This window comes from Elephantulus edwardii, unplaced genomic scaffold (genome assembly GCF_000299155.1).
Source record: "Elephantulus edwardii isolate Elephantulus edwardi_28Jun2011 unplaced genomic scaffold, EleEdw1.0 scaffold00237, whole genome shotgun sequence".
Taxonomy (NCBI): domain Eukaryota; kingdom Metazoa; phylum Chordata; class Mammalia; order Macroscelidea; family Macroscelididae; genus Elephantulus; species Elephantulus edwardii.
In genome coordinates, this window is record NW_006399987.1 from 2,614,675 (window position 1) to 2,638,932 (window position 24,258).

The following is a 24,258-nucleotide window of genomic DNA, read 5'->3' on the forward strand; positions in this document are numbered from 1 at the left end:
GTTGAATTGCTGGCAATTCCCTGTTGATGTACTGTTCCAGAAATTTTAAAATTATCTTCATGCAACAAGGTAAAAAAAATTAAAAGAAAACATTAAAGATTTTAAAAAAGAAAACATGATGTTAAAAAAATAATTCCAACACCACACACGCAAATAAATCTTCAGCAAGATTTTACTTGCAGGTGATATTTAGTGGTATCACATTAATATGCTATTAATTTTGTTTGGTTTTAAATTCTGGTAGCGTTTTGGGGTTTTTTTTGGTTTGGGTTTTTGATTTTTTTTTTTTTTACGTTTCAAAGATTATCTGAGGGCATTTGTTTTAAGGGTTCATCCAGCTCCCTTAGCTCCAGAAAATCTAGGTACTAGGAAAATGTGAAATTCTCTTCCACATTTCTTCCGCATTGACCAAGATTCTTCCATAAAAGTCATCAATGTGGGAGGAAATAAAAGCACCTCCTAGCAACATGTCCAAAGTATACGAAGAGAAGCCTCATCGTTCTTGCCTCCAAAGAGCACTCCAGCTGCATCATCTCCAAGACATATCTGTTCGTGCTCTTGGCCATCCATGGGATGTTCATCTCACGTATTTTGGACCTATTGTTAGGAGAGGATATTTCTTGGAGAGAGACATCAGTCTTGGAAAGATGGAGGGTCAGTGAAAGAGAGGAAGACCCTCAACCAGGTGGATTGACAAAGTAACTGCAGCAAAGGGCTCAGGTGTGTCAGAGATGAGGTTGGCACAGGGTTCATAGGGTTGCTATGAGTCCTACTTGGCTTGATGGCACATAACAGGTGGTAAGAAGCCATGCACGTGGTTTGAACCCACCAGCTACTCCATGGGAGAAGGATGTGTAGTCTCCTCCTATGAGATTTACTGCCTCTGAAAACCCACTGGAGGGTCAGCTACGGGCCGGTTCTGACCTGATGGCACACAACAAAAATTAGAGGCTACAACAGGTGAAGAAACAGATTATCTTCTCAGAACTTCCAGAAGGAATTTAGCTCTGCTCACACCTCAATGTTAGGCTATTGAGAAAGAGTTTGGACTTCTCCAGATCCATAATATGTAAGTGTGTGTTGCTGTAAGCCTCCACATTTCTGTTAATTTGTTACAGCAGCAATAGGAAACTAATACAGACATTAAGCCAGGCGCTGTGGGCCTAGGCTGTGCCACGCAGCAGCTGTTTGGCCGTGGACATGTTACTTTTGTTCTCTAGAGCTCAGTTTCCACATCCATCAAATGGGGATAATAGGTTCCACATCATAAAGCAGTAGTAACACAATAAGGAAAACCACACTGAGTTTATAGATCATTTTAGAAGCAGCCTGATATCTGGGAAATAGTAAGATGGGGGATATTGGCGCTTTTCCTGTGTTTTAACATTGTTGCAATGATTCAGGAAGTTCTTATCCTGAATCAATTAGTAGAATCCATTAGCATTTTCTACACCACACCCTCCAGGCCTGTTGCACTGGCTCCTGATAAAAGCTAATGAAATCCATCAGGCCCCACCACCAGTGTTCCTCCTCTGGTTCTTGGAAGCTGATAAAGCCCCGCCCTGTGAGGAGCCTTTGCCAGCCACCCCTCTCTCCAGCCTTATTCAGGTTCACACTATATAGCTGTGGCCCTGCCATGTGTCCCACCTGCAGCCTCCAAACTGCCCGGCTCAGCTCAGTTGTTTGACATTTGACAAATAGCAGCCCTTCCTAGCCTGCCTTGTCACCTTGTCATGCTCTGGGCCACATACCCTCAGGGCCTCTTAACCTGCCCATCAAACCTGGAATGGAGATCAGCCACAGCTGCCTCTCTCACTCTGAGCCTCAGTTTCCTCAGCTGTAAAATGGGTTGATGATATGGCTTCAATTGCAGGTAGAGAGCACCAAGCCAGCGTCTGAAAGGTGGTGAACTCCTCTCATCAGCACCAGCCATTCTAACCTGGCAGGTCCCTCTGCTCCCCCCCCCCCCCCCCCCCCCCCCCCCCCCCCCCCCCCCCCCCCCCCCCCCCCCCCCCCCCCCCCCCCCCATTCTGACTGTTTCAGGAAACACCAAATACTCTCTTATCTCCTCTGCCTCCACCCTGCTCATCTCACCTCCTTTCAGATAAAAGAAATAGTCCTTGTCTATCTTGCTTGTCATACTTGGAGGTTTTCACATCCACATGATTAATCTGTGTGGAATTTAGTGTGCATCATGGTTAAGTTTATTTTCTTCCAAATTCACAGAACTGTTGGCTGAGGATTTCTTTTCCCGTTGGTTGGAAATCCTACATTTACAGAGGAGGTCAACATCGTGGGATTGGTGGTTTAAGTCTTGCGGCAGCACCAGTGTCCCTGAAAGGCCAAATGTGAGCGCCGCCTGGCCACTAGGCAGCCCTCAGGCTGGTAGGGACCTCAGGGTTGTAAGGTTTCTTTGAAAGTTCTGGTCACCTCCCAGGCAGAGCTCGGAGCCTTGAGCCTGACCTGTTTGCTGAGCCTGTGATCCAGGGGTCCAGCTGGGTCACCTCGGCCACAGGAAAAGGCATTTCTTTGGGGACATAAGGAGTTAAGTGACCACAGCCCCACCTGGGCAGGGCTTGACTTTGAGGGAGCAGGTAATTAAGCACCAGGGGGGTACAACCACGCTGGCCATGTAACCCCATGTGACAGCACACCCCATTCAGGCTAAACAGTCCACTCCATTGTCCACTGTACAGCTGGCTGAAAAGTGAGACTAGGTCCAGGATGTGAGAGGTATGTGCCATCAGCATGGGGACATATGGTCAGTGTGAAGGGATAGCGTTGGCCTGGAGCAGACTTTGTGAGCAGGGATGGGGGTACAGCCAGCTAGCTGAACGGATACCCCCTGCTGATTGTCTGCTCCGTGTCGACTGGACAGTCCATGCTAGTAGTACCATCTCATGCTAACTGAAGGTTTCACCCCATGATTCAGCAGTTGTGTGCTGCAAGTGGACCATAACCCCACACACGGGCTCTCTGCCCCACTCTGGCTCTAGCCCCACAGCCGCTCATTGCCTGAAGACACCCCTACACACACTGACAGACAATCCACTGCATCCCTTCCCAGCTGCAAACCCTGTGAACTGTATCAGCTCATTTTTTTAAAAGGCCATGCCTTGTTTCCCCACCCACCCGGATTTTTGTGCACGCGTGTATGTGGTTTGAATGAAGGATTACAGAGCTAATCGCTTTTTCGTTCATTCATTCCTGCCCATTTTGTTCTGCAAACACTAATTACAATATTCACAGTGTAATTATACTTCCCCCACTTCCTCCCCGTAATCCAGAGTTCCATGGCGCCCTCTCCACATCTCTCTGTTATCTTCCTTTTCTTTAGTGATGTCGTGCTCACCAATCCTTTATTTATTTATTTTAATTTCAATGAACATCTACAGAGATTTCGGAATTCCATTCATTGTTGCACTTTTCTCCCCGCCCACCCCATCACCAGCCCTCTTATTGGATGTTGTTGCATCTAGGCCAGTTTGTTGCTGTCTTCTGTTGAGCTGGACCCTGTAGCAGGTGTTAAGAGACAGTAAATCTCACAGAAGGGGATTGCCCTTCCTTCTTCAGTGAAGCATCTGTGGATTCAAACTGTGTGCCTATGGGATTGCAGTGCAGCTTCTTATCGCTAGGCCACCAGAGCCCCCAGTCTGGGTTATATCATTTAGCTCCATTTTATGGCTGAGGAAACTGAGGCTCCACCCACTCACAGCTACAGTGTCAGAACCCACAACAGAGTTTCTGTGCCTGTAAACATACTGTTTCATCCTTCTGTCTCCCAAGCAGTGACTGGTGGGTTTGTACAGCCCGCAGCATACCCTGCATCGCCAGTGGGGCTCCTACCCGGAAGCTCAGGGCAAAGTGCTGGGCTGTGTCTTTTGGCTCAGATGGGGCAGAAGGAGCATTTGACATCAGAGCCACTGGGTGGGGGATGTCAACCCCACAAAGCCAGGAATTGGGGTCCCTCTGTCAGGGCTGTAGCAGCCCCCCAGCTTAGAGCTGCAGCCCCAGTAGGTCCTCAATAAATGATGCCCAAGACAGAGAACAACCACTGTGGCTTAATGACCCTCTCAGGGGATGGAAAGCCGGGGTGTTGGTCCTCTTGGGAGCCGCAAAGTCAGAGGGACATGGTGTGTGGCTAGGGACATGGTGTGTGGCTGGCGACAGGACGGCCAGCCCAGTTTTCCAGACTGGGGATGCAGATTTTGATGTGGAGTCTCCCAATGTTTAACTATTAGCAGTTGACTTTTTTTTTTTTAAAGACCTAAATAGCACTCAATCATTCATTTGAGACTTTTCAGCCCCAAACACTAGTGGCTTGCTTGCACTGGGCAGTCTGCCACTTGCGAGGCCTGTGGCAGCAGTTTTTTTTCCTCTCTGTGCCTCTGTTTTCCATACCTGGAGAATGGGCCAGTGTTCAGAGCCATGGTCCCCAGGAGTGGGGCGGGGAGTACTGGAGGAGGTGTGGCAGGGGAGGGTAGTGGGGACGGATCCTGGCCACCAGGTGACCCAGGGTTTCCGGGGTGGGAGGGCGGGAGGGGTGCGGAGAGCTAAATCGGGCTGGGGCCTTGAGTGGCAGGAACAGCTGCTGTCACCAGCCTCCCTCGGCCTGTCTGTCTGTCTGTCAGTCGAGCCTGGCTGTGGCTCCCCTTGAGCTGGTCTGACCGGTTTGGGCCGCCCTGCCTGGCTCGGAGCTGGGAGGAGGAGCAGCCGGGGCGGCGGATCCCGACCTCCCTCCGTCCCTGGGAGGCGCGAGCAGCCCGAGCGGAGCAGCCAGAGGCGGGACGCAGGGCCCCGAGCAGGCGTGCGCCCCGGGCGCCCGTGGTCATGGGGGACGAGCGGCAGAATTACTACGGGAAGCACGGTAGGGGCGCCGAGGTGGGAGCGGGGAATGCCCAGAGCCTGGAGCGCACCCCTTCTGTGAGGGCACAGGCCACTGGAGGGCTGGAGCGCCCGGTGGGCGGGCGAGCAGGATTGCTAACTCTCCCGGAGATACCCCTCATCACCTAGCAGCACCCGGGAACTGCCTCGCTGAAGTCTCTCCAAACCGCTGCCCCTTACCTGAATCCGGGAACTTCCCCTTCGCCAAACTTCTCTCCAACATCACAACTCCAACATTCCTCCCCCACCCCTGCTGGCCACCATGACTTGAGTCCTCCGCCACTGCCTGTGACCCTCAGGTGATAAAGAGAGAGCTTGTGACAATTTAGAATCTTCTCTGCTGACCCTCTTTACCTGCTTTACGCGAGTGAGCTCTCGAGCTCTCGGATGTGGCCAGCTTAAAGCGCCTGGAGGTGTGATGGGACCAGGAAGAAAATCTGCTGTCTGAATCCTAGTCCTTTGTAGATAAAGATACCCCCTGGGCATCTGGGAGATACCCTCCTAGCATCTTTTTAATCCTGCCCTTCTGTCCACCCAAGTCAAACTTGTTGATTTTCAGGAACACCACAGAAGTATGACCCCACCTTCAAAGGACCCATTTACAACAGGTAAGGAGGGCCTTGTGTCCAGGGAGCAGGGTGGGAGGAGGTTGGCCTTCCCAGCTCTCTTCTTCACACACAGCCTCAGTCTGTGTTCTAGCAAATTGGTGATAAATGTTTACAACTCAGTGCTGAGAGGACTCATTTTCCATGATACAGAGAGACCTTACAAGCAGCTGTTTAAAATAGGTGAAAGATTTTGGAGCAGACCCTTCAAGAGCAAGGAGACTGAAGATAGTGAGTTTATGGAACGATAGTCAACTTCACTGAAGGGAAAAAGAAAGGAATGCTAAAATATAAATTTCCCCATTCCTGATTAGCAAAAACCACTGGTGCATACGCGGCTTAAGAAGCCAGTTGGTGTAGTCGTTTTTTAGGGGGTGGTTGTTATGTATAAACAAGTCAGAATAGCCCATAGCAGACCCTCTTGGGGGTTTTCAGGGGCAGTAAATTGCCCGGAAGGAGATGGCCGATCCTTCTCCCATGGAAGAGGATGGGGGGGTGGGGGATTGGTGACTTGAAAATAGAAAAAGTTTTCTTGTACAGCTTTTTGTTCCAAAACGTTTACATGTGTTCCTAGGAAACTTTGCATACGTGGACGATAATGTCGTGTTCACTTATGAAAATACTAAAAATCAGCCAACAGTCTCACTCTCTCTCTTTAGGACTTAGATAAATTGTGGTTAAGTTTTTGTTGCTGTAAATTATTTCTGACTCATAGGGACATGATGGGACAGAGGAGAATTTCCCCCTGTGGTTCTCAAAGCTGTAATCTTCATGGGCGGGAGCCCGGGGGAGAGGGGTGCCTGGTCCACTGGGGTTTGCGCTGCTAATGCCAAGGCCGGTTGGAATCCACCGGCGGCCTCTCAGGAGAACGATGGACAGTCTCCTCCTGTGCCAGTTACAGCCTCAGAAACCCAGGGGAGGGTCAGTCATGAGTCAATTTGAACTTGACTGCGAGGAGTGTTTTTAGATAGGAGCCCTGGCAGCGAGTCCATAGGGAGCTACGACCCCGCCTCTGGCGTTCCTGTCTGCTCTGGCTGAGGGAGGATGGGACAGCTCAGTGACATTTTGTTTGCTGTTTTGAGGAAAGGACCCCGTAGTGTGGCTGTTAAGCATTCAGTTGCAACCTGACAGTTAGTTTAAACCCACCAGCCCCCTGCTCGCCGAAGGTTAACAGCCTGGGAAACACAATGTGACAATTCAGTTCTCTTCTCTAGGCTCTCTGACATGGAATCATCTCTAGAGCAATGGGCTTGTTTTGTTTTATTTTAATCTTTTTTTAAATTATTATTCTTGTTATGTGCATTTGAGTGGGTTGCAACTCATAGTGACCCTATGTACAAGAGAGCCTTAAACCGTGCTCTATCCTGTGCCAACCTCACTGTCTCTGACACCCATCCCCATTTCCCCAGTCACTGAGTAAGTCCATCTCATTGAGGTTCTTCCTCTATTGCACTGTCCCTCCACCCTCCCAAGCGTGATGTCCCTCTCCAAGGACTGGTCCCTCCTTGCAACATGTCCAAAGTGTGTCAGATGAAGCTTCAGAATCCTTGCCTCCAAGGAGCAGCCCAGTTTTACCTTACTAGTACAGTATTTATTGACCTTCCCTCAGTCAAAACCTGAGCCAGTCCCTCTCCCCAGTCTGCCTGGGCAGATACAGGGCAAGGAACATAAAGGGTAGATGAGACATAGGGGGAGAAAACCACCAAACTGTGGGAGGTTGAGATGGCTTAGAAAGGCCGCTGTCAGGCAGAGAGCCCCCTGGCCTCCGAGAGGGCAAAGCCCAGGATGGCGTAGAAGAGCCGCTGCTTCCGAGAAGGACTCCTGGATAACCAGTGATGAGGCTTCTGAACACGGTCCCCATCCCAGCTCCAGAGCCTGCCGCCGCCCCGCCCTCGTGTGGCAGCCTCTGCCCAATAAACTTGGCCGCTGTGTCAATCAATATCCCCTGAGACGGAAGCTGAGACTAGGGATAAATGAAATCAGGAACGTGAGGCTGTCAGGCAGCTGAAGTTCTCATCTGTAGGTGTCTCTAGTTGTTTCAGCAGCACTGCAGACCGCGGACTGATCCACAGCTAGAGACGCTCCTGCCCAGGGAAGGGCTGGGGGCAAACTTCTTGCAGGCATATATTTTCAGGGGTGAGCGGCTGAGGCTGGGAAGCTGCTCCTAGTGCAGAGAAGACAGAGAGGGTATTGGAATCTTTAAAGGAGCAGATTACCACATCTTATTTTGCATGGCACCACTGATGAGTTCAAACTGCCAAACTTTTGGTTGGCACCTATCTGTGTAACCGCCACATCACTAAAGAACCACAGCTATTAAAATATATATCAGCTGTCCTGCAGGGAGCTCTGGTGGACTAGTCAGTAGGTGGTTGCTGCCAGCCCAAAGTCAGGTGGTTCAAATCCTCCAGCTTCTTCTCAGAAGGATGGGCAGTCTCCTGTGCTATTTACAGCCTCTGAAAATCTTTTAGGGAATCAGCTATGAGTTGGCTCTGATTGGATGGCAGTGAATTGTTTGTTGTTCTACATGGTGACCTAGATCCTCTGAAATGTATTAAGTGGAAAAGGTGAGACACAGAACAAGGAGTGTATTGTAATCACAATTGCATTAAACAAACCCAAACTACTCGTAAAAAAATCATTAAGATTATAAGAAGGCAAATTATGGAGGGAGATTTCTTTCTTTGTGTATACGCTCCTTTTTGGTTTGCATTTTACCGTGTTCTTATTTAATTTGTGGGTAATAAAATAGTGTTAAAGGTTTTAAAACATTCATACCAAGTGCTGGTAAAGATATGGTAAAATGAGCACTCTGTCAGAGAGAGACCTAACACTGCCCCGTGGAGAACTGAATGCTGCCTCCTGGGAGGACAGTGTAGTTAGTGTGAGTTATCAGAACTGAAAATGTACGTCCTCTCTGGCACAGCATTAGTATCACTCGGAAGCCTGTGTCCAAACAGCACATGGATGTGAGTGTATCATATAGGGCAGCACAGGCCTACGACCCCCAGCAGAGCCCCTGCTCTGATGCTTCCCCTCTAATCCTCAGGGGTTGCACCGACGTCATCTGCTGCGTGCTCCTTCTCCTGGCCATTGTAGGCTATGTAGCTGTGGGAATCATAGGTGAGTGGAGGGGAGTGAACTTGGGGTTCCAGAGCAGGAGGGGTCACCCAGGATGTCTAGGGCAGGGCTGGGATTGTTCCTAAGGAGTGGGGTTACCCTCAGTTGGCCCTTGATCCCTCTGCAGCCTGGACACATGGAGACCCTCGAAAGGTGATCTACCCCACTGACAGCCGAGGCGAGTTCTGTGGGCAGAAGGGCACCAAAAATGCGTGAGTCTGGCTCCGAGGGGACTGGGGGTGTGGGCAGGAGGGGTTCCTCCTAAGCACAGGGGAGAGGGTCCTAGTGTTCCTCCTACTTCCAGCCACACCATAGTTTGTCCATAAACCCAAGTAACACATATTTCCGAGATCCCCATGATGTCCAGCCCCTGAGCTAGACCTTAGGGACTCAGCACCAAGTGACACATTGAGTGTCTTGTCCTCAGGCGGCTCACATTTTAGGAGATGTGACATTTTACCAGATGTGACAGCACTTGATCTGATGTCAGGGGCTAATGAAGGAAGGAAATAGCAAGAGTTCAACCCAGGCTCCAGCACCCTCTGTCTGTGTGACCTGAGCCCAGTGTTTCACCATCTCTGTACCTCAGTTTCCTCATTTCTACAATGGGAATCAGGGCAGCCCCACCCCATGAGGCTGTTGTTATAGGTAGGAGCCTGGGGTGTGTGGGGCATGGAGCAGCGCCTGGTCCTTCTGCAGTTACAGTATTGTTTTCATAAGGACATTTTACATCGCGTGACCATGAACGTCTTGACGGTTTCTATCCCCCTCCCTCAACTCCAGAGACAAACCCTACCTGTTTTACTTCAACATTGTCAAGTGTGCCAGTCCTCTGGTCCTGCTGGAATTCCAGTGTCCCACCCCACAGGTAACCTGTCCCTCCCTTCCCACGTCTGCAGCCTCTTTACAGAACCAGCTCCTCTCCCTAAGAAACGCGGGTGGGTTTGCAGTTCTGAATGGGGGTGAGCCATTCATCCTGAGCCCTGTCCATCAACTTCCTTCTGTCTGGCCGCCCCCAGATCTGCGTGGAGAAGTGCCCGGATCGCTACCTCACCTTCCTGAGCGCCCGTGCCTCCTCCGACTTTGGGTACTACAAGCAGTTCTGTGTACCTGACTTCCAAAACAACAAGGTGAACAGGACACCGCCCTGGTGCCCGGGTGGGGCCCAGCCTAAGGGTTAACCCCCTCCTCTCCGCACAGGGGGACTCTGGCAGGACAGTGGCTAAAGCATTTGGCTCCTAACTGAAAGGAGAAGTGCAAACCCCACAGCCGCTCCTCGGGAGAAAGATGGGACACCTTCCGTAAAGATGATGCCTTAGACGCCTGGCGGGGGTGGCAGCGCCACTCTGGCCCTGGGCTGTGGTGAGCGGAATTGAGTCCGTGGCAATGGTGCGCTCTGGCTTTCTCTTTCTCTCGCAGGGAATAGCAGAGGTGCTGCGGGATGGCGACTGCCCGGCTGTCCTCATTCCCAGCAAGCCTTGTGAGTCAGGGGTCCTGTGCGCACGGCGGGGCAGCGTGAGGGGGTGCAGCAGGGCCTATGGCTCACTGCTACCATCCCCCACTCTCTGCAGTGGCCCGGCGGTGCTTCCCTGCCATCCATGCCCACAAGGGAGTCGTCATGGTGGGCAATGAGACTACCTATGAGGATGGCCTTGGCCATCGAAAGAACATCACGGATCTGGTGGAGGGCGCCAAGTGAGTCCTGCCCTAGTGTCCCCACGGCCTGGGTGGGGTGGGCGTCCCCTAGGGCTGGCCCCATCACAGAGAGGGCTCTGACTTCTGCCCATCTGCCTTCCCTTAGGAGTGCCAACGGGATCCTGGAGGCTCGGCAGCTGGCCATGCGGATATTTGAAGATTACACTGTCTCCTGGTACTGGATTATCATGTAAGTTAGAAAGGAAGTGGTCCCTCCCCGGGCCTTCCCGGCTGAGGGGCCAGGCCAGCTGACGTCCCCCTCTTCTGTCCACCCAGAGGCCTGGTCATCGCCATGTTGCTCAGCCTCCTGTTTGTGGTCCTGCTCCGCTTCCTGGCCGGCATTATGGTCTGGGTGATGATTGTCATGGTGATTCTCGTGCTGGGTTATGGTACGTCTCCTGGTCTTAGTCCCCTTGCCGCCTCAGGTCTGCAAAATGACCATCGCCTTTGACGCAGCCATGAGCCGTTTAAGAATTTTGTCCTCAGTCACCAAGTAATCTCCCTCCTTTATTGGGAGTATTTGTGAAGATGTTTACTTCAGTGTCTCTTGTAAAAGCAAACATTTGGGAATGACTTCAGGACCCTCTGATATCCACCCCTTGCCACCAACTTGGCTCTGGCACAGTGACCCGCCGTCGGGTTTCTGAAGATAAAGTTCCGCAGGGGGAGACTGCACTAGTGGATTTGAACTGCCCATCTTTGGGTTAGCACTCCTGTACGTTAAACACTGCTCCACCAGGGCTCCTTACCCACAGGTGGGGGATGAGTTTACACAGCACCAGTGCAGGCCTGTGCTGGGCTCATGGTAACCTCTAAACCAGAGCCTGGGCCTGTATTTTAATTGACAGCAAAAGGCATTACAAAGCAGGCTACGTAGTGCAGTGCAGAAGGATAGCCATTCTGGGACCAGAAAGCCGGGCTTTGCATCCTGCCTCTGCCGCTTCCTAGCTCTCTCTGACCATGAGCTAGTGATTCAACCTCTGTGCCTCAATTTCTTCCTCTGTAAGTGAAGATAATTAGTATTTACCACTCGGAAGGCTGGACCGAGAGGCTCCATGGGAATAGTCCATGTAAGGACGAGAGGAGGGGAGGACACTGTTTAACTGAGAGACAGTGCCCCAAATACAAGATTTCAAGTTCTGAACGTTCATTTAAACCCGCCAAGGGCGGGGGTATGCCTGGTGGGCAGTTATAATCTGAGGGCACAGGACAGATTACTTATGTTTATAGTGGTTTCTGACTGGTTTTGTTAGGTGCCATTGGGTCGACTATGACCCACAACCCACGGAACCTGGTGAACAACAGATCTGAGCCCTGCCCTGTCCTCTGCCCTGCCCTGTCCTGTGCCCTCCTCGTCTCTGATAAGCTCGAGCCCATTGTTACAGTCACTGTCCCTCCGTCTTATCGAGGGTCTTTCTTTCATTCTCTGGCCCTCCGCCCTTCCCATAGTGATGTCTTTGCTGGCATTTTGGGTGATGTGATTGGGTTATTTCCTTTACCGGAATTTTCCTTTTAGTCTAAAAAGACCAATAGGGTATGCAGAAAACCCCGAATGTCCCCCAGCTGATGCTGCCTGCTGCTCCCCCAACTCCATCAGGGATTGTTGTCACAGGGTAGTGAGGGGATCAGAGGGCATGCCACAGGCCACGCAGTACCCTAACCCCTAACACTCCCACACAGTGCTCTGACCCTTAACTTCCCCACCAGCACCCTGACCCTTAACACACACACACACACACACACACACACACACGGCAGTCTGACCCATAACAACACCCAGCACCTTGACTCTTAACACCCCTCAGCACCCTGACTCTTAACACCCCTCAGCACCCTGACTCTTAACACCCCTCAGCACCCTGACCCTAAACACCTCTTCCTTCTTTCCTTTCTTCCCTCCTTGATTTGTTCGTTCATCACGCGTGTATAGTTAGGGTTAGCCCCCTGTTAGCCACAGCCGCCGTGTCCTCTGAAGTCCCCAGGAACGCTGACCTAGTAAACGCTGGGCTGTTGCTTCTAGGGAAATGTCTTGGTAACAACAAAATAGGCATTGATTTTGTCCCCGCTTGAGGCAGCCCCTTGTCGGTAGTCCTGGGACTTCTTAGTGTCGCTGGGAGCTCATCTTCCCCCGGGTGTCTCTGCGATGTCTGCTCTTTTTATATCTCAGAAGTGATGAGGTAGAAGGTCCATGCCATTCTGGTCTAACATCACAAAAGAAAACCCCAATTTCCAACATACACAAGTACAAAGATTAGATATGCAGCCCTATTTTAGGAGCACACAATGTAATCCACAGCAGTGAGATATAGTTGTTGTTAAGTGTCGTCAAGTCGCCTGCAACTCATAGCGACTCATAGCGACCCTATGTACAACAGCCCTAAAACCTACTCTATCCTGTGCCAATCTTATTGTCTCTGACACACCTACCCCCATTACCTGAGTCACTGAATCAATTCACCTCATCGAAAGTTCTCCTCTCCCGCGCTGTTAGGTTCCAGCAAACTTCTGATCTCAACATTTTTAATCAACCAATAACACATTGCTTTGTCTTGAGTGTGTTTCTGCTTAAAGATGCCTGACTGAATATACACGGTTGAGCTCACAGGCCAACAGTGCTATCATTTGGGTCTGAATGACACCCATTTAATACACATGTTTTCACTGTTGGGAGCTCTGGTGCTAGGGAGTTGCACTGCCAGCCCAAAGGTAGGCAGTTTGAATCCACCAGCTGCTCTGCAGGAGAACCATGGGAAATCTTATGCTGGTTACAGCCTCTAAAAACCCACTGCAGGACCAGCTGTGAGTCAGTTCTGACTCAGCTGTAATGAGTTTGAAAGTCTTTGTTTTGAACATAAGGCGCATCACAGCCCTTAGAACATGAGCTAACCCCTCAGCACTGTGCTAAAGGCCAACTTCAACTGCAGAAATTCACCAGAAATGCAGAGAAACCTTCACAAAATAGACTGAGAGGAGGCTGTTTGTTTATAGTGTACAGAGGAGAAACAAAGTAGCGTGTGGCCTCCTTTAACCTCAGCTCATTGAGGTACTAATTTTCCCCACTCTGTGTGTCCATGAATGGCTGTGAAGATTGATTTGAGGGTTACAGATCAATTGCAGTGAGTAGGCAAATTTGCACATAGTGGATCTGCGAATCAACCACATTCTTGAGTACCTCCTATTTCATACAGTGGCTTCCACAGTGGCCTTGAACATGACAGATCATGAGGATGGCGCCAGATGTTGTTCAGCACTCAGATCTGTTGTTCATAGGGCTGTTTGGAGTTGTGGGAGAGTTGATGACACCTAACAATAGCAACACTGTGTCCTGGGCCAGTTCTCCAGCAATCAGAAGTCTTTGCAACCACAGATCTTGTATTCCTGAAGGGCGTGGGGGAGAGAGATAAGAAACAAATAAACCAGAACCCTGGCAAGGACCTTGAAGCAGGGCAGGATGTAAGAATGAGGAGAGTGGAAGGGCCTGGTCCTGAATGAGGGATGGATTCATGAGGAAGTGACATTGGAGCAGAAACTGAGAATGTGAGGGACCGTGGGAAAAGAATGGGGCAGGCGTCATCATGTAGTCATCATGTACAAAGGCCTGGAGGCAGGAGCAAGCAGCACAATGGACTACCTCCCTGCCCCAAAGCTGCTTGTTTGCTTCTATGGAATAGATACCTTCTTGTTGTAGTTGTTATGTACCAGTAAGTTGGAGCTGACTCCTGGCTGATCCTCCATTCGGTTTTGTTGTTGTTGTTGTTGTTTTGGGTTTGTTTTTTTTTTTCTAATTTCAATGAAAATTTACAGACTTTGGATTTCCATCCATTCATTGTTGCACTTTTCTTCCTGCCCACCCCTCCCCCCCTCAGTACATTCTTCTCTTTGAAGAGTGAAAGAAAAAATTTTTCATTGTTTTACCATTCCTCCCCTCAGGTCACCTCCACTGTGCAGCCTTCATTCTGGACTCCTGTCGTGACAATAATACCTAAACACATATCCCTTTTAAATAGTTCTCTCCCTCATCTGTTTCAATGCAGTAAACATTATTTATCGCATCTTTCTCAGTCTCTCCCCAACCCCGATGGCAGTCTTGTTTTACAACAGTGGCACAATGCAATATTTGTCCTTTTGTGGCTGAGATATTTCACTCAGCATAATGTCCTCAAGGGTCACCCATTTTGAATAATATTGCATGAGTTCCTTGCTTTTCAATGAAGCATAATATTCCATTGTGTGAATATACTAGAGCTTCTCTATCCATTTATTTGTTGATGGGCACTTGGGTTGTGTCCAACTCCTTGATATTGTGAACAAAGCTGCGATAAGCATGGGTATGCCTTTATCTGCTTGGGTGGCAGTTATGGTCTCTTTGGGGTATATTCCCAGTAGTGGAATTGCTGGGTCAAATGTTACCTCTATTTGCAACTTTTTGAGAAAGCGCCATACTGCCTTCCCCAGTGGTTGCACCATTTTACACTCCCACCAGCAATGAGTGAATAAGGGTTCCAGTTTCTCCACAATCTCGCCAGTGTTTGTTGTTTGTTGTTCTGTTGAATTTTGCTATTCTGATTGGGGTGAGATGATATCTCATAGTTGTTTTGATTTGCATCTCTCTTAGAGCTAGGGATTTTGAACATTTCTTCATGTGCTTGTTGGCCATCTGAATGTCTTCTTTGGTGAAGTGTCTGTTCATATCCTGTGCCCATTTTTCAATTGGATTGTTTACCTTTATCTTGTTGTAGTGCCTCCATTAGATTTTCAGAGGCACCAAATCACATGGGAGGAAGTTGCCCATTTTTCTCCCATGGAGCAGCTGGTGGATTTGAACTATGTGTTTTCGGGTTGGCAGCGCGACGCCTTAGCTATTTTAGAAGGACCCCTGGTAGCACAGTACGGTTAAGGTACTCAGTTGTGGGAGAAAGATGTGGTTGTCTGATTTGGTAAAGATTACAGTTGTCAGAACTCTGGCACCATTTGGCTCTGCCCAGTAGGGTCACTGTAAGTCAGAATCCACTCCATAACAGCAGTTTTGAAGGTTTAGTATCTACTCTGCAATGATGGCATAATTGGCTGCTATGGTGTTAGCCTACAAGTTGGCTTTTTTTTTAAGAATTTATTTTATTTTATTTTATTATTTTTGTGTGAGTGTACCGTCAAATCAGATCTGACTGGTACAGGAGGAGATTGTCCCTCCTTTCCCGGCAGAGCATCTGGTGGATTTGAACCATGTGCCTCTGGGATTGTAGTTGCAGCTCCTTACCACTAGGCCACCAGAGCTTCCCTACAAGTTGGCTTTTTATTGCCATTAGAGTTAGTCCCCTCTGGTCTCCAGCTATCTTAACTGCAGACACTTGGTCTTGCAAATCAGCAGTAGCTGTGGAACTAGGATAAGAGAAAAAAATGCTTCCCTCTGGGGAAGGGTGGGCAGGGAGAAAACTGCAACAATGAATGAATGGAAATACAAAATCTCTGTAAATGTTCATTAAAAGTAATACAATTTAAAAAAAATTACAATGCCAAGGATAAGCAATTTGAACCCACCAGCTTCTTTTGCAGGAGAAAGATTGTAATCTCCTGCTATGTGATAAATTTCCTCTGAAAACTTGCTGGAGATTCATTATGAGTCAGTTCTGATTTGAAGTTACTCAACTACAACATCCTTGCTATGTATCTAAAAGTTGAACAGTACAGCAAGATGACAGAAAAAAAAACCCAAAGTACTTCCCACAGTGGACAGCAAGACTTGAGGCGAGTAAAACTTGCGGTGGTAAGACTCGAGGAAGACTGGAGCAAGACCCCGGTGATGGTAGTGGAGAGACTGTGTTATTACCATGGAGAAAGTGTGGCAAGGTGTGACCTGAGGCTTTTTGCATTTGTGTTGGCCACAGTTAGAGATTTTTGCTATTCTTGCCGGATACTTGAAGGAGCAGCTGAGGCAAACCTTGCTGGATGATTTGGATTTGACTAGTGAACTGAAATCAGAGCCTGGACGAATTAGGGGAATTGTGCCTTGGAACTTGGGCTAAAACCTGGACTTGTTTTGAGTGATGTTGTTTGCCTCCCTGACTCTCCAACTTACTTCCTTAATAAACCTCATTCTCAAGCCACAATTACCTGTGAGTCAACAATGAATAAACAAACCTCTTGCTGTTTTGGCTCTAAAGGCACCACGAGGCTGGCTGAGCAATGGGCTCTTTATCTGCTTCCTGCTCTGGACAGTAAGGGGCTATGCTATTCTTACTCTCTCTGGCCCTTTCAGAGAGGCGCTCATGGTCCTCTGCCTCCACGGCCTCATTTTACCTCTTTCGACAGTTACATATTGAGCTGCTAATCAGGAGGTTGCTAGTTCAGATCCTCTAACCTTTGCTTAGGAGACAGAGGCAGTCTCCTCCTATAATGATGCACAGCCCGGGAACTGTAATAGAGGGTCACCATGAGTTGGATGCGCCTTTGGTTTATGCAAGGTTGAGTGAGTTGGCGGTGGGCTGTGGTCTCTGCAGGAATATTCCACTGCTACATGGAGTATGCCCGCCTGCGTGGAGAGGCCGGCTCGGATGTCTCGCTCGTGGACCTCGGCTTCCAGACGGACTTGCGTGTGTATCTGCACCTGCGACAGACCTGGATGGCCTTCAGTGAGTCCCAGCTCACCACGGCTGCCCCCCAGGAGCCCCAAGGGGCTGGGAACCCCAGGAGGGCAGCGGGCTCAGCCCCCTCTGCCCCCTGCAGTGATCATCCTGAGCATCCTGGAGGTCATTATCATCCTACTGCTCATCTTCCTGCGGAAGAGGATTCTCATCGCCATCGCGCTCATCAAGGAAGCCAGCAGGTGGGCACCAGGGGAGCGGGGGCCTGGTTGGGGTCATCCCCAAGCCTGCCTGGACCCTGACGCCCGTCTCTGTCCCTCCCCAGGGCTGTGGGATACGTCATGTGCTCCATGCTGTACCCACTGTGCACCTTCTTCCTGCTGTGTCTTTGCATCGCCTACTGGGCCACCACTGCCGTGTATCTGCCACTAGACCCTCTGGGACGGGTAGAGGCCAGACCTTCCCGAATGGGCCTACAGCTTGGGGACAGGACCGTCGGTGTATCTGCCACTAGACACTCTGGGACGGGTAGAGGCCAGACCTTCCCGAATGGGCCTACAGCTTGGGGCCGGGGCCGTGAATCTGCCATTAAGACCTTCTGTGATGGGTAGAGGCCAGACCTTCCCGGAACGGGCCCACAGCTTGGGGCCGGGGCCGTGAATCTGCCATTAAGACCTTCTGTGATGGGTAGAGGCCAGACCTTCCCGAATGGGCCTACAGCTTGGGGACAGGACCGTCGGTGTATCTGCCACTAGACACTCTGGGACGGGTAGAGGCCAGACCTTCCCGAATGGGCCTACAGCTTGGGGACAGGGCCGTCGGTTTATCTGCCACTAGACACTCTGGGAACGGGTAGAGGCCAGACCTTCCCAGAACGGGCTCACAGTTTGGGGAGAGGGCCAGAACCTGGTTGGGGGAACAGATCCATATCCCCAGGGTCCCTGATCCCTGACCTCAGGTTCCTTAATGAGCTTCTAGCTTCCTGTCCACCTCCAACGAAGCTGTCTACAAGGTCTTCAATGACACTGCCTGCCCAGTGGCTGGGAAGACCTGCAACCCTGAGGTGAGTGGCCAAGGGCTGAGGGGACATTGCTCCAACAGCTCTCAGACTACTCTCGACCTCTCACCTCCACTTAGGGATCTCTCCACAAACACTTGGCACCTACTGTGTGCCTTGTATAAGGCAGGGAGGGGAAGAGGCTCCAGCATTGTCTCAGAGCAAGTTGACGTTATCTGTGCCCCCGGCAGACTCCCCCAGCCTGGATACTGAAACGCTCATCCTTTTCCCTTTTGACTTCATTTCTGGGCCCCAGGACACCCAGGCCTTGCCTCTGGAAACCCCTTACTTTCCACAGCTGTAACCTGGCCCTGAGGGAGCTGGTGGTGTAGCCTACGGGGAGTTGTGCTGCTAACTCAAAGGTCACATCTTTGGCAGTTTGAATCTTTCTTGGGAGAAAGATGGGCAATCGCTGCCTGTTCCATTTAGAGCCTTGGAAACCCTCTGGGAGGGAGGGGTGTCAGGTATGAGCTGGTACTGACTCATGCACAATGAGTTCGAGTTAATCTCTTCCTGAAGGAGCCCTGGTGATGGTGTGTAAGGTAACAAATCGGGCTACCACCTGAAAGGTCACCAGTTTGAAGCCTCTAGCCACTCCAAATGAGACAGGTAGGCGCTCTCTCCATATAAAGACTTACAGCTCTAAAACCTGACAGACAGTGGCCAGGAGTCAGAATTGACTTGACAGCCATAGGCTTGGTTTAGATTTTTATATCTAACCCTGAGGAGGTCTTGTTTAAGCACAGGGCTTTCCCGGTTGGGCTCCTAACCAAAAGGTCAGTGGTTCACGTCCTGCAGCTGCAGGAGAGCGATGAGGCGGTCTGCTTCTGTAGAGGTTTGCGGCCCTGGGAATGCAGAGGCGCAGCTCTGCTCTGTTCCGGAGGGTTCCTCAAAGGCACCTTCAGCTCGCCAGCAGAGGAGCTTTACTCTTTTTTTTTTTTTTTTAATATTTATTTTCTTTTAATTTATTTTATTATTTGTGTGTGTGTGCTGTCAAATCGGATCTGACTGGTACAGGAGATTGTCCCTCCTTCTCAAGCAGAGCATCTGGTGGATTTGAACTGTGCACCTCTGGGATTGCAGTGCAGCTTCCTGCCACTAGGCCACCAAGGAGCTTTACTCTTAACTTGATCCCCCAATTCCTGGGCTGGCAGGGCGCTCACACTGAACTCTGCCTCTCAGGTCCTGCCCCCAAGGCCACTCCACTGACTCATGACCCCAGGCTGATTCCAGAGAGAGCTTCTCCAAGGCCCCAGGGAATGCTGGACTGAAATCCAGGACCTCTTTCACAGACCACTTTGAACCCCCAATTTCCTGACTTCCTTTCTGGGACATTGAACTGATCCTTTTCACTCTTGTTTTACCCCATGATTTGTCTGACCCTGAGCCTGATGCCTTGTGGTTAATCTGTCTGCTGCTAACTGAAAGGTCGGAGGTTCAAACCCTCCAGCCACGTGTGGGACAACTCTGCCAGGCATCTTTCGCAAAGATCTACAGCCTTGGAAACACTGCGTGACAGTTCTGCTCTGCCCTGTGGGGTCCCCATGAGTTGCATTCAACTGCAGTAAGGCTGCGCCTCTCTCCCACAGACCTTCGCTGTCTCCAATGAATCCCGCCTGTGCCCCGGGGCACGCTGCCAGTTCGCCTTTTATGGAGGGGAATCGGGCTACCACCGGGCACTGCTGGGCTTGCAGATCTTCAACGCCTTCATGTTCTTCTGGCTGGCCAACTTCGTGCTGGCGTTGGGCCAGGTCACACTAGCTGGAGCCTTCGCCTCTTACTACTGGGCCATGAACAAGCCTGACGACCTGCCGGCCTTCCCGCTCTTCTCCTCCTTCAGCCGGGCTCTCAGGTTGGCTGCCGGTGGCCTGGAGTCGAGGACGCAGTGCGGAAAGGCCTGGCTGGGTCTCTGACCACTCCCTCTGCACGCAGGTACCACACAGGCTCGCTGGCCTTCGGTGCCCTCATCCTCGCCATAGTGCAGATCATCCGCGTGATGCTTGAGTATCTGGACCAGCGTTTGAAAGGTGCAGCCTCCAGCTGCTGGCATTGGTTCCTGTGCGGTGGGCGGGGCTTAGTTCTTTGACTGAGATTGGGTGTTGGCCAAGTGATTGGTTTCTGCCTGTAGGGGTGGGGCTAAGGGGCTTGAGGGTTCTCTGCAATGAGCCCGGTCTGAGGGGGTGGAGCCAAAAGGGCTGGTGAGTGATTCTGAGCTGTGTGGGTGCTCAGGAGGGCGGGGCTGAGGCCGCTTTCTCCTTAGGAGGGTCTGTGGAGGTGGGATGGGCACTACTTTGGGGCACTGCTTCTTGTATACTGTCGTGCTGGAAAGGACTCACATAGGTGACCCTCCAGCGGATTTTTAGAGGCTATAAACTACACGGGAGGAAATTGTCTTTCTCTCATGGGACAACTGGTGGATTTGAACCCCCGTGCCTGTACCTTTGGGTTGGCATTGCAACTCTTTACACTAAGCCACCCGAACTAGAAAGATGGGAAAGATTGGTTCCTGCTTGGGAGGCGAGGCTGAAAGGCCTCCAGGTTCCTCGTCAGGGTTGGGCCTGAGGGGCCTGGTTGATGCACGCATCAGGCGTCCGGGGGTCCTAGAATTGTGTCTCCTCTCCTCATCTCCGGAAGCTCTAGACTGTGGCTGCTGACGCCCTGAATGATGGTGAGGTGACTGGGCGGGGTCCCCCCTCACCTCTGCATCCCTCCCTCTCATAGCGGCCCAGAACAAGTTTGCCAAGTTTCTCATGACCTGTCTCAAGTGCTGTTTCTGGTGTCTGGAGAAGTTCATCAGATTTCTCAACCGGAACGCCTACATCATGGTGAGCGGTGCAGGCACCCCTGCTGGGCGGGAGGAGCCCCCTGGCCCCTCCGGTGGGCTGACCCTCTCCTCCCACCCTCTGCAGATCGCCATCTATGGCACCAACTTCTGCACCTCAGCCAGGAACGCCTTCTTCCTGCTCATGAGGAACATCATCAGGTCAAGGGAGACACCTTCCTCCTCCTCCTCCTTCAACCCCCTCCTCCCCCTTCTCCACCCCTCCTCCTTTTCCTACTCCGGCCCCCTCCTTCTCCCCTTCCTCTTCCTTCTTCATCCTCCTCCCCTCCTCCTCCTTCTCTTCCTCCTCTTCCCCCCCTCCTCCTTCTCTTCCTCCTCTTCCACCCCCTCCTTCTCCCCTTCCTCCTTTCCCTCTTCTTCCTCCTCTTCTTTCTCCTTCTTCTCTTCCTGCTCCACCCCCTTCCCTGACCCAGCCCTCACACACCTACCCCTCACTGTCACCCACAGAGTGGCGGTCCTGGACAAAGTGACTGACTTCCTTTTCCTGTTGGGCAAACTTCTGGTTGTGGGTAGTGTAGGTAAGTGCTGGCCACCCAGGATGTGGGCGCCCATTGAGGGGTGACTGGGGCCCCATTCCACCACCTGGGATGGGCATCCCCACTCTCTTCCTTTTCTGGTGACTCCTCCCGATAGCCAGAACCCTCAGCCATCTCCATTTCTCCCAGGAATCCTGGCCTTCTTCTTCTTTACTCACCGCATCAAGATTGTCCAGGACACAGCTCCGCCCCTCAACTATTACTGGGTCCCTATACTGGTATGTGGCCAGAGAGAAGGAGGTCTTGGGACTTGCTCTGCCTCTTTTGACTGAACAGATAGAGTGGGATCAGACCTGGTGGCATGATTACTTTTTTAGTCCACAAGCATTTATTGAGTACCTCCTATATACTGGGAGTTCCTCGGTGGGCATGGTTAAAACATTGCCATACTGACTGAAAGGTTGGAGGTTTGAATCCACCTAGAGGCACTTAGGAACAAAGGATTGGTCATCTGGTTCCAAAAATTTACCACTGAAAAGCCTCATGGTGGTTGGTTCCTTTCAGGTTACCACCTGTCAGTCAGCTTGACAACATCTGGATTTTTGGTTTATCGAGGACCAAGCACAGGGTGGGTGAACTTCCACTAGGGGCTTATGGTATAGAAGTAAATAGACACAGATCCAGTAATAGCATTGGTGAATGTGTGGTGAAGCGGAGAAGTGTCAGTGGGGAAGGTTTCAGGCGGCAGTTAGATGTGGTGAGGAGGTGATGTGGGAGCCAAGAGATGAAAACAGAGGGAGCAGCACATAGAAAGACTCCAGGTGGGCTGGGTGGAAACAGTGAGGAGGTTGGTGTCCATGGAGCTGGGCGAGTGAGGGCCCAGACCCAGGGCAGGGAGGTGACAGGGCAGTGGAGGGTGTGACTTCACTAAGATAGGACAGTGTCTGGGTACCGGCCTTGGATCCCAGTGACCTAGATTTTTATCTGCGTTTCTTTATTTGCCAGTTCTACGATGAGAATTTTGAGCACGTTATTTAATCTCTCTCAGTAGAAGGCCACTTCCTTTAGTCCACAAATGCTTATCAGGCACCAAAGCCCAGGGAGTCTCCAGCTTGCTGGGACAAAGCAGTGACAGGCCCTGCACAGTCTAATGGGATGCGGGCATTAAGTCTGTAAGGCCCTAAATTCAGTCCACTGCTGTCCAGTGAGTTCCAATCGGATAGAGTAGAAGAGTGTTTCTTTATGGAAGCAGATGGCCTCATGGAGCACTGTCCTCTCAGCATTTGAGCATTTAACCACTGCACCACCAGACCTCCCCTGGTAATACCCTAAATATGCATCAAACTGCACCCGGAGAGTGGCAAGGAGGAGGGGCACAGGGTCCTAAGAGGACCTGAAACAAAGACCTGGCTCGTCTGGACTTCGGGTGGCTTCCTGAAGAGCTAGAACCCACCAAGTGGCTTTGGAGCAGAAAGTGGAAGGACAAGGAGGTCATAGGCTCAGCCGGGTCAGGACAGCAGCACGTGGACAGGCCCCTGGGTGGGAGACAGCAGGGAAGACAGGTGGATCTTGGGCCCCTGCTAGCAAGGGTGAAGAGTTAAACTGTTATTCTGGTTCCCAGAGTGGGTCACAGGCACTGGCAGCGGGAATTCGCATGATCTGGGCCTGGGGGGACATGGTGACTGGAGGTCGCCCTGGGTAGATGCTGGACTGCAGTTGCTCATCTGTCTTTGACCAGACGGTGATAATCGGCGCCTACCTGATTGCCCATGGCTTCTTCAGCGTCTACGGGATGTGTGTGGACACGCTGTTCCTCTGCTTCTGTAAGTGACCCCATCGCTGGGCCCTGCCTCCAGGGCCTTTTAGCCTGACCCTTGCTGGAGCCTGGCTCCACTTAACATCACTGGGCTCAGCACCTCCCCTCCAGTGTGGCCCCAGCTTCCCTGAGGTTGGCCAGGCCCCCTTGGGGTTTGTGTACTGGCAGCTGCTCTGTCCTTTGCCCCTGCCCCAGGCTGCTGCTGGAACGCTCTGGCCCAGGCCCTGGCTTTGGGATTTCTAGCTGTGTTCAGGGGATCCACGGCTGTCACTAACTCTGGTCTTTCCATCTATCTTTTTTTATTTTACTTTTCTTTTTTTCTCTCTCCTCTCCTCCACGCCTGCTGGGCTTCCCCGTTCTCCCCCTGCCTCCCTCTCTCCCTCCCTTCCTGATCACCCCATTTTCTCCCCGCCGGTTCCTGGGGGGAGCCCAGGTGAGGACCTGGAAAGGAATGACGGCTCTCAGGAGCGACCCTACTTCATGTCGCCCGAGCTGAGAGACATCCTGTTGAAGGGCAGTGCGGAGGAGGGGAAGCGGGAGGAAGTCGAGTGAAGAGAGGCCACTGGCGTTCCCAGGACTAGGGGGCAGGCAGGCCCTCCTGTTTTACTGCAGACTGGGGTGCACGCGGGGGTTGCCTTGCCTGGGCGTGTGGGGACCACGTGTGTACATCCCTCCCGAGCCTTCGCCAGTCCACCCCTTTCTGGTCCTCTCGCGTCTTGCTTCCTAACCCTGAGGCTTCGTGTGGCCCTTGTCTGCCCACCCCGTCCCTGAGGCCCCAGCCCATGGTCTTCCCCTCACACTGCCTGCTCTGGGGCCTCTCTCTACAGTGGAGGACTTGGAGCGGAATGATGGCTCGGCCGAGAGGCCTTACTTCATGTCTCTCACGCTCAAGAAGCTCTTGAACAAGACCAACAAGAAGCTGTCAGAGTCGTAAAGGCCCGTCCTCTCTGCCTCTCCAGAAGCCACACACTGAGTGCTCTGCCCCTGGGTCAGTACCCGAAGCCCTACAGTCCCAGGGCCTGTCACTCCCCTCACTTCCCATCCAGTTGCTGGAAAACAAGTGGATCTGGGCCAGCCTCTCGTATGCCAAGGGGGTTTTTTTCATGAAGCCTCCAAGACTAAAAAGGTGATGAGTCCAGCCCCCAATGGGGAGCTGTCCTGGGGGGACTCTCAGTGTCTGGA

The 24,258-nt window shown here is 51.4% G+C and overlaps 1 protein-coding gene across 1 annotated transcript; it reads left to right on the plus strand.

Moving 5' to 3' along the window:
• The first annotated feature begins 4,830 nt into the window (after positions 1–4,830).
• SLC44A2 (solute carrier family 44 (choline transporter), member 2) lies at positions 4,831–24,010 on the plus strand. The gene is made up of 22 exons (XM_006898773.1): positions 4,831–4,867; positions 5,444–5,492; positions 8,539–8,612; positions 8,737–8,821; positions 9,393–9,477; positions 9,629–9,739; positions 10,029–10,089; positions 10,181–10,304; positions 10,411–10,494; positions 10,581–10,693; positions 16,802–16,933; positions 17,028–17,127; positions 17,211–17,303; positions 17,864–17,948; positions 19,532–19,794; positions 19,875–19,969; positions 20,664–20,767; positions 20,852–20,925; positions 21,232–21,302; positions 21,450–21,538; positions 22,999–23,083; positions 23,904–24,010. Exons 1-22 carry the CDS (start codon positions 4,831–4,833, stop codon positions 24,008–24,010), a joined length of 2,121 nt encoding a protein of 706 aa, XP_006898835.1.
• The last annotated feature ends 248 nt before the right edge of the window (positions 24,011–24,258 follow it).

Bases quoted from the DNA above. Each gene is read 5' to 3' on its own strand.
- SLC44A2 (XM_006898773.1), top strand. From the start codon at position 4,831: ATGGGGGACGAGCGGCAGAATTACTACGGGAAGCACG. The intron at 10,495-10,580 runs GTAAGTTAGAAA...CTGTCCACCCAG, and splicing joins TCCTGGTACTGGATTATCAT to AGGCCTGGTCATCGCCATGT. The intron at 17,949-19,531 runs GTGAGTGGCCAA...TCTCTCCCACAG, and splicing joins GGAAGACCTGCAACCCTGAG to ACCTTCGCTGTCTCCAATGA.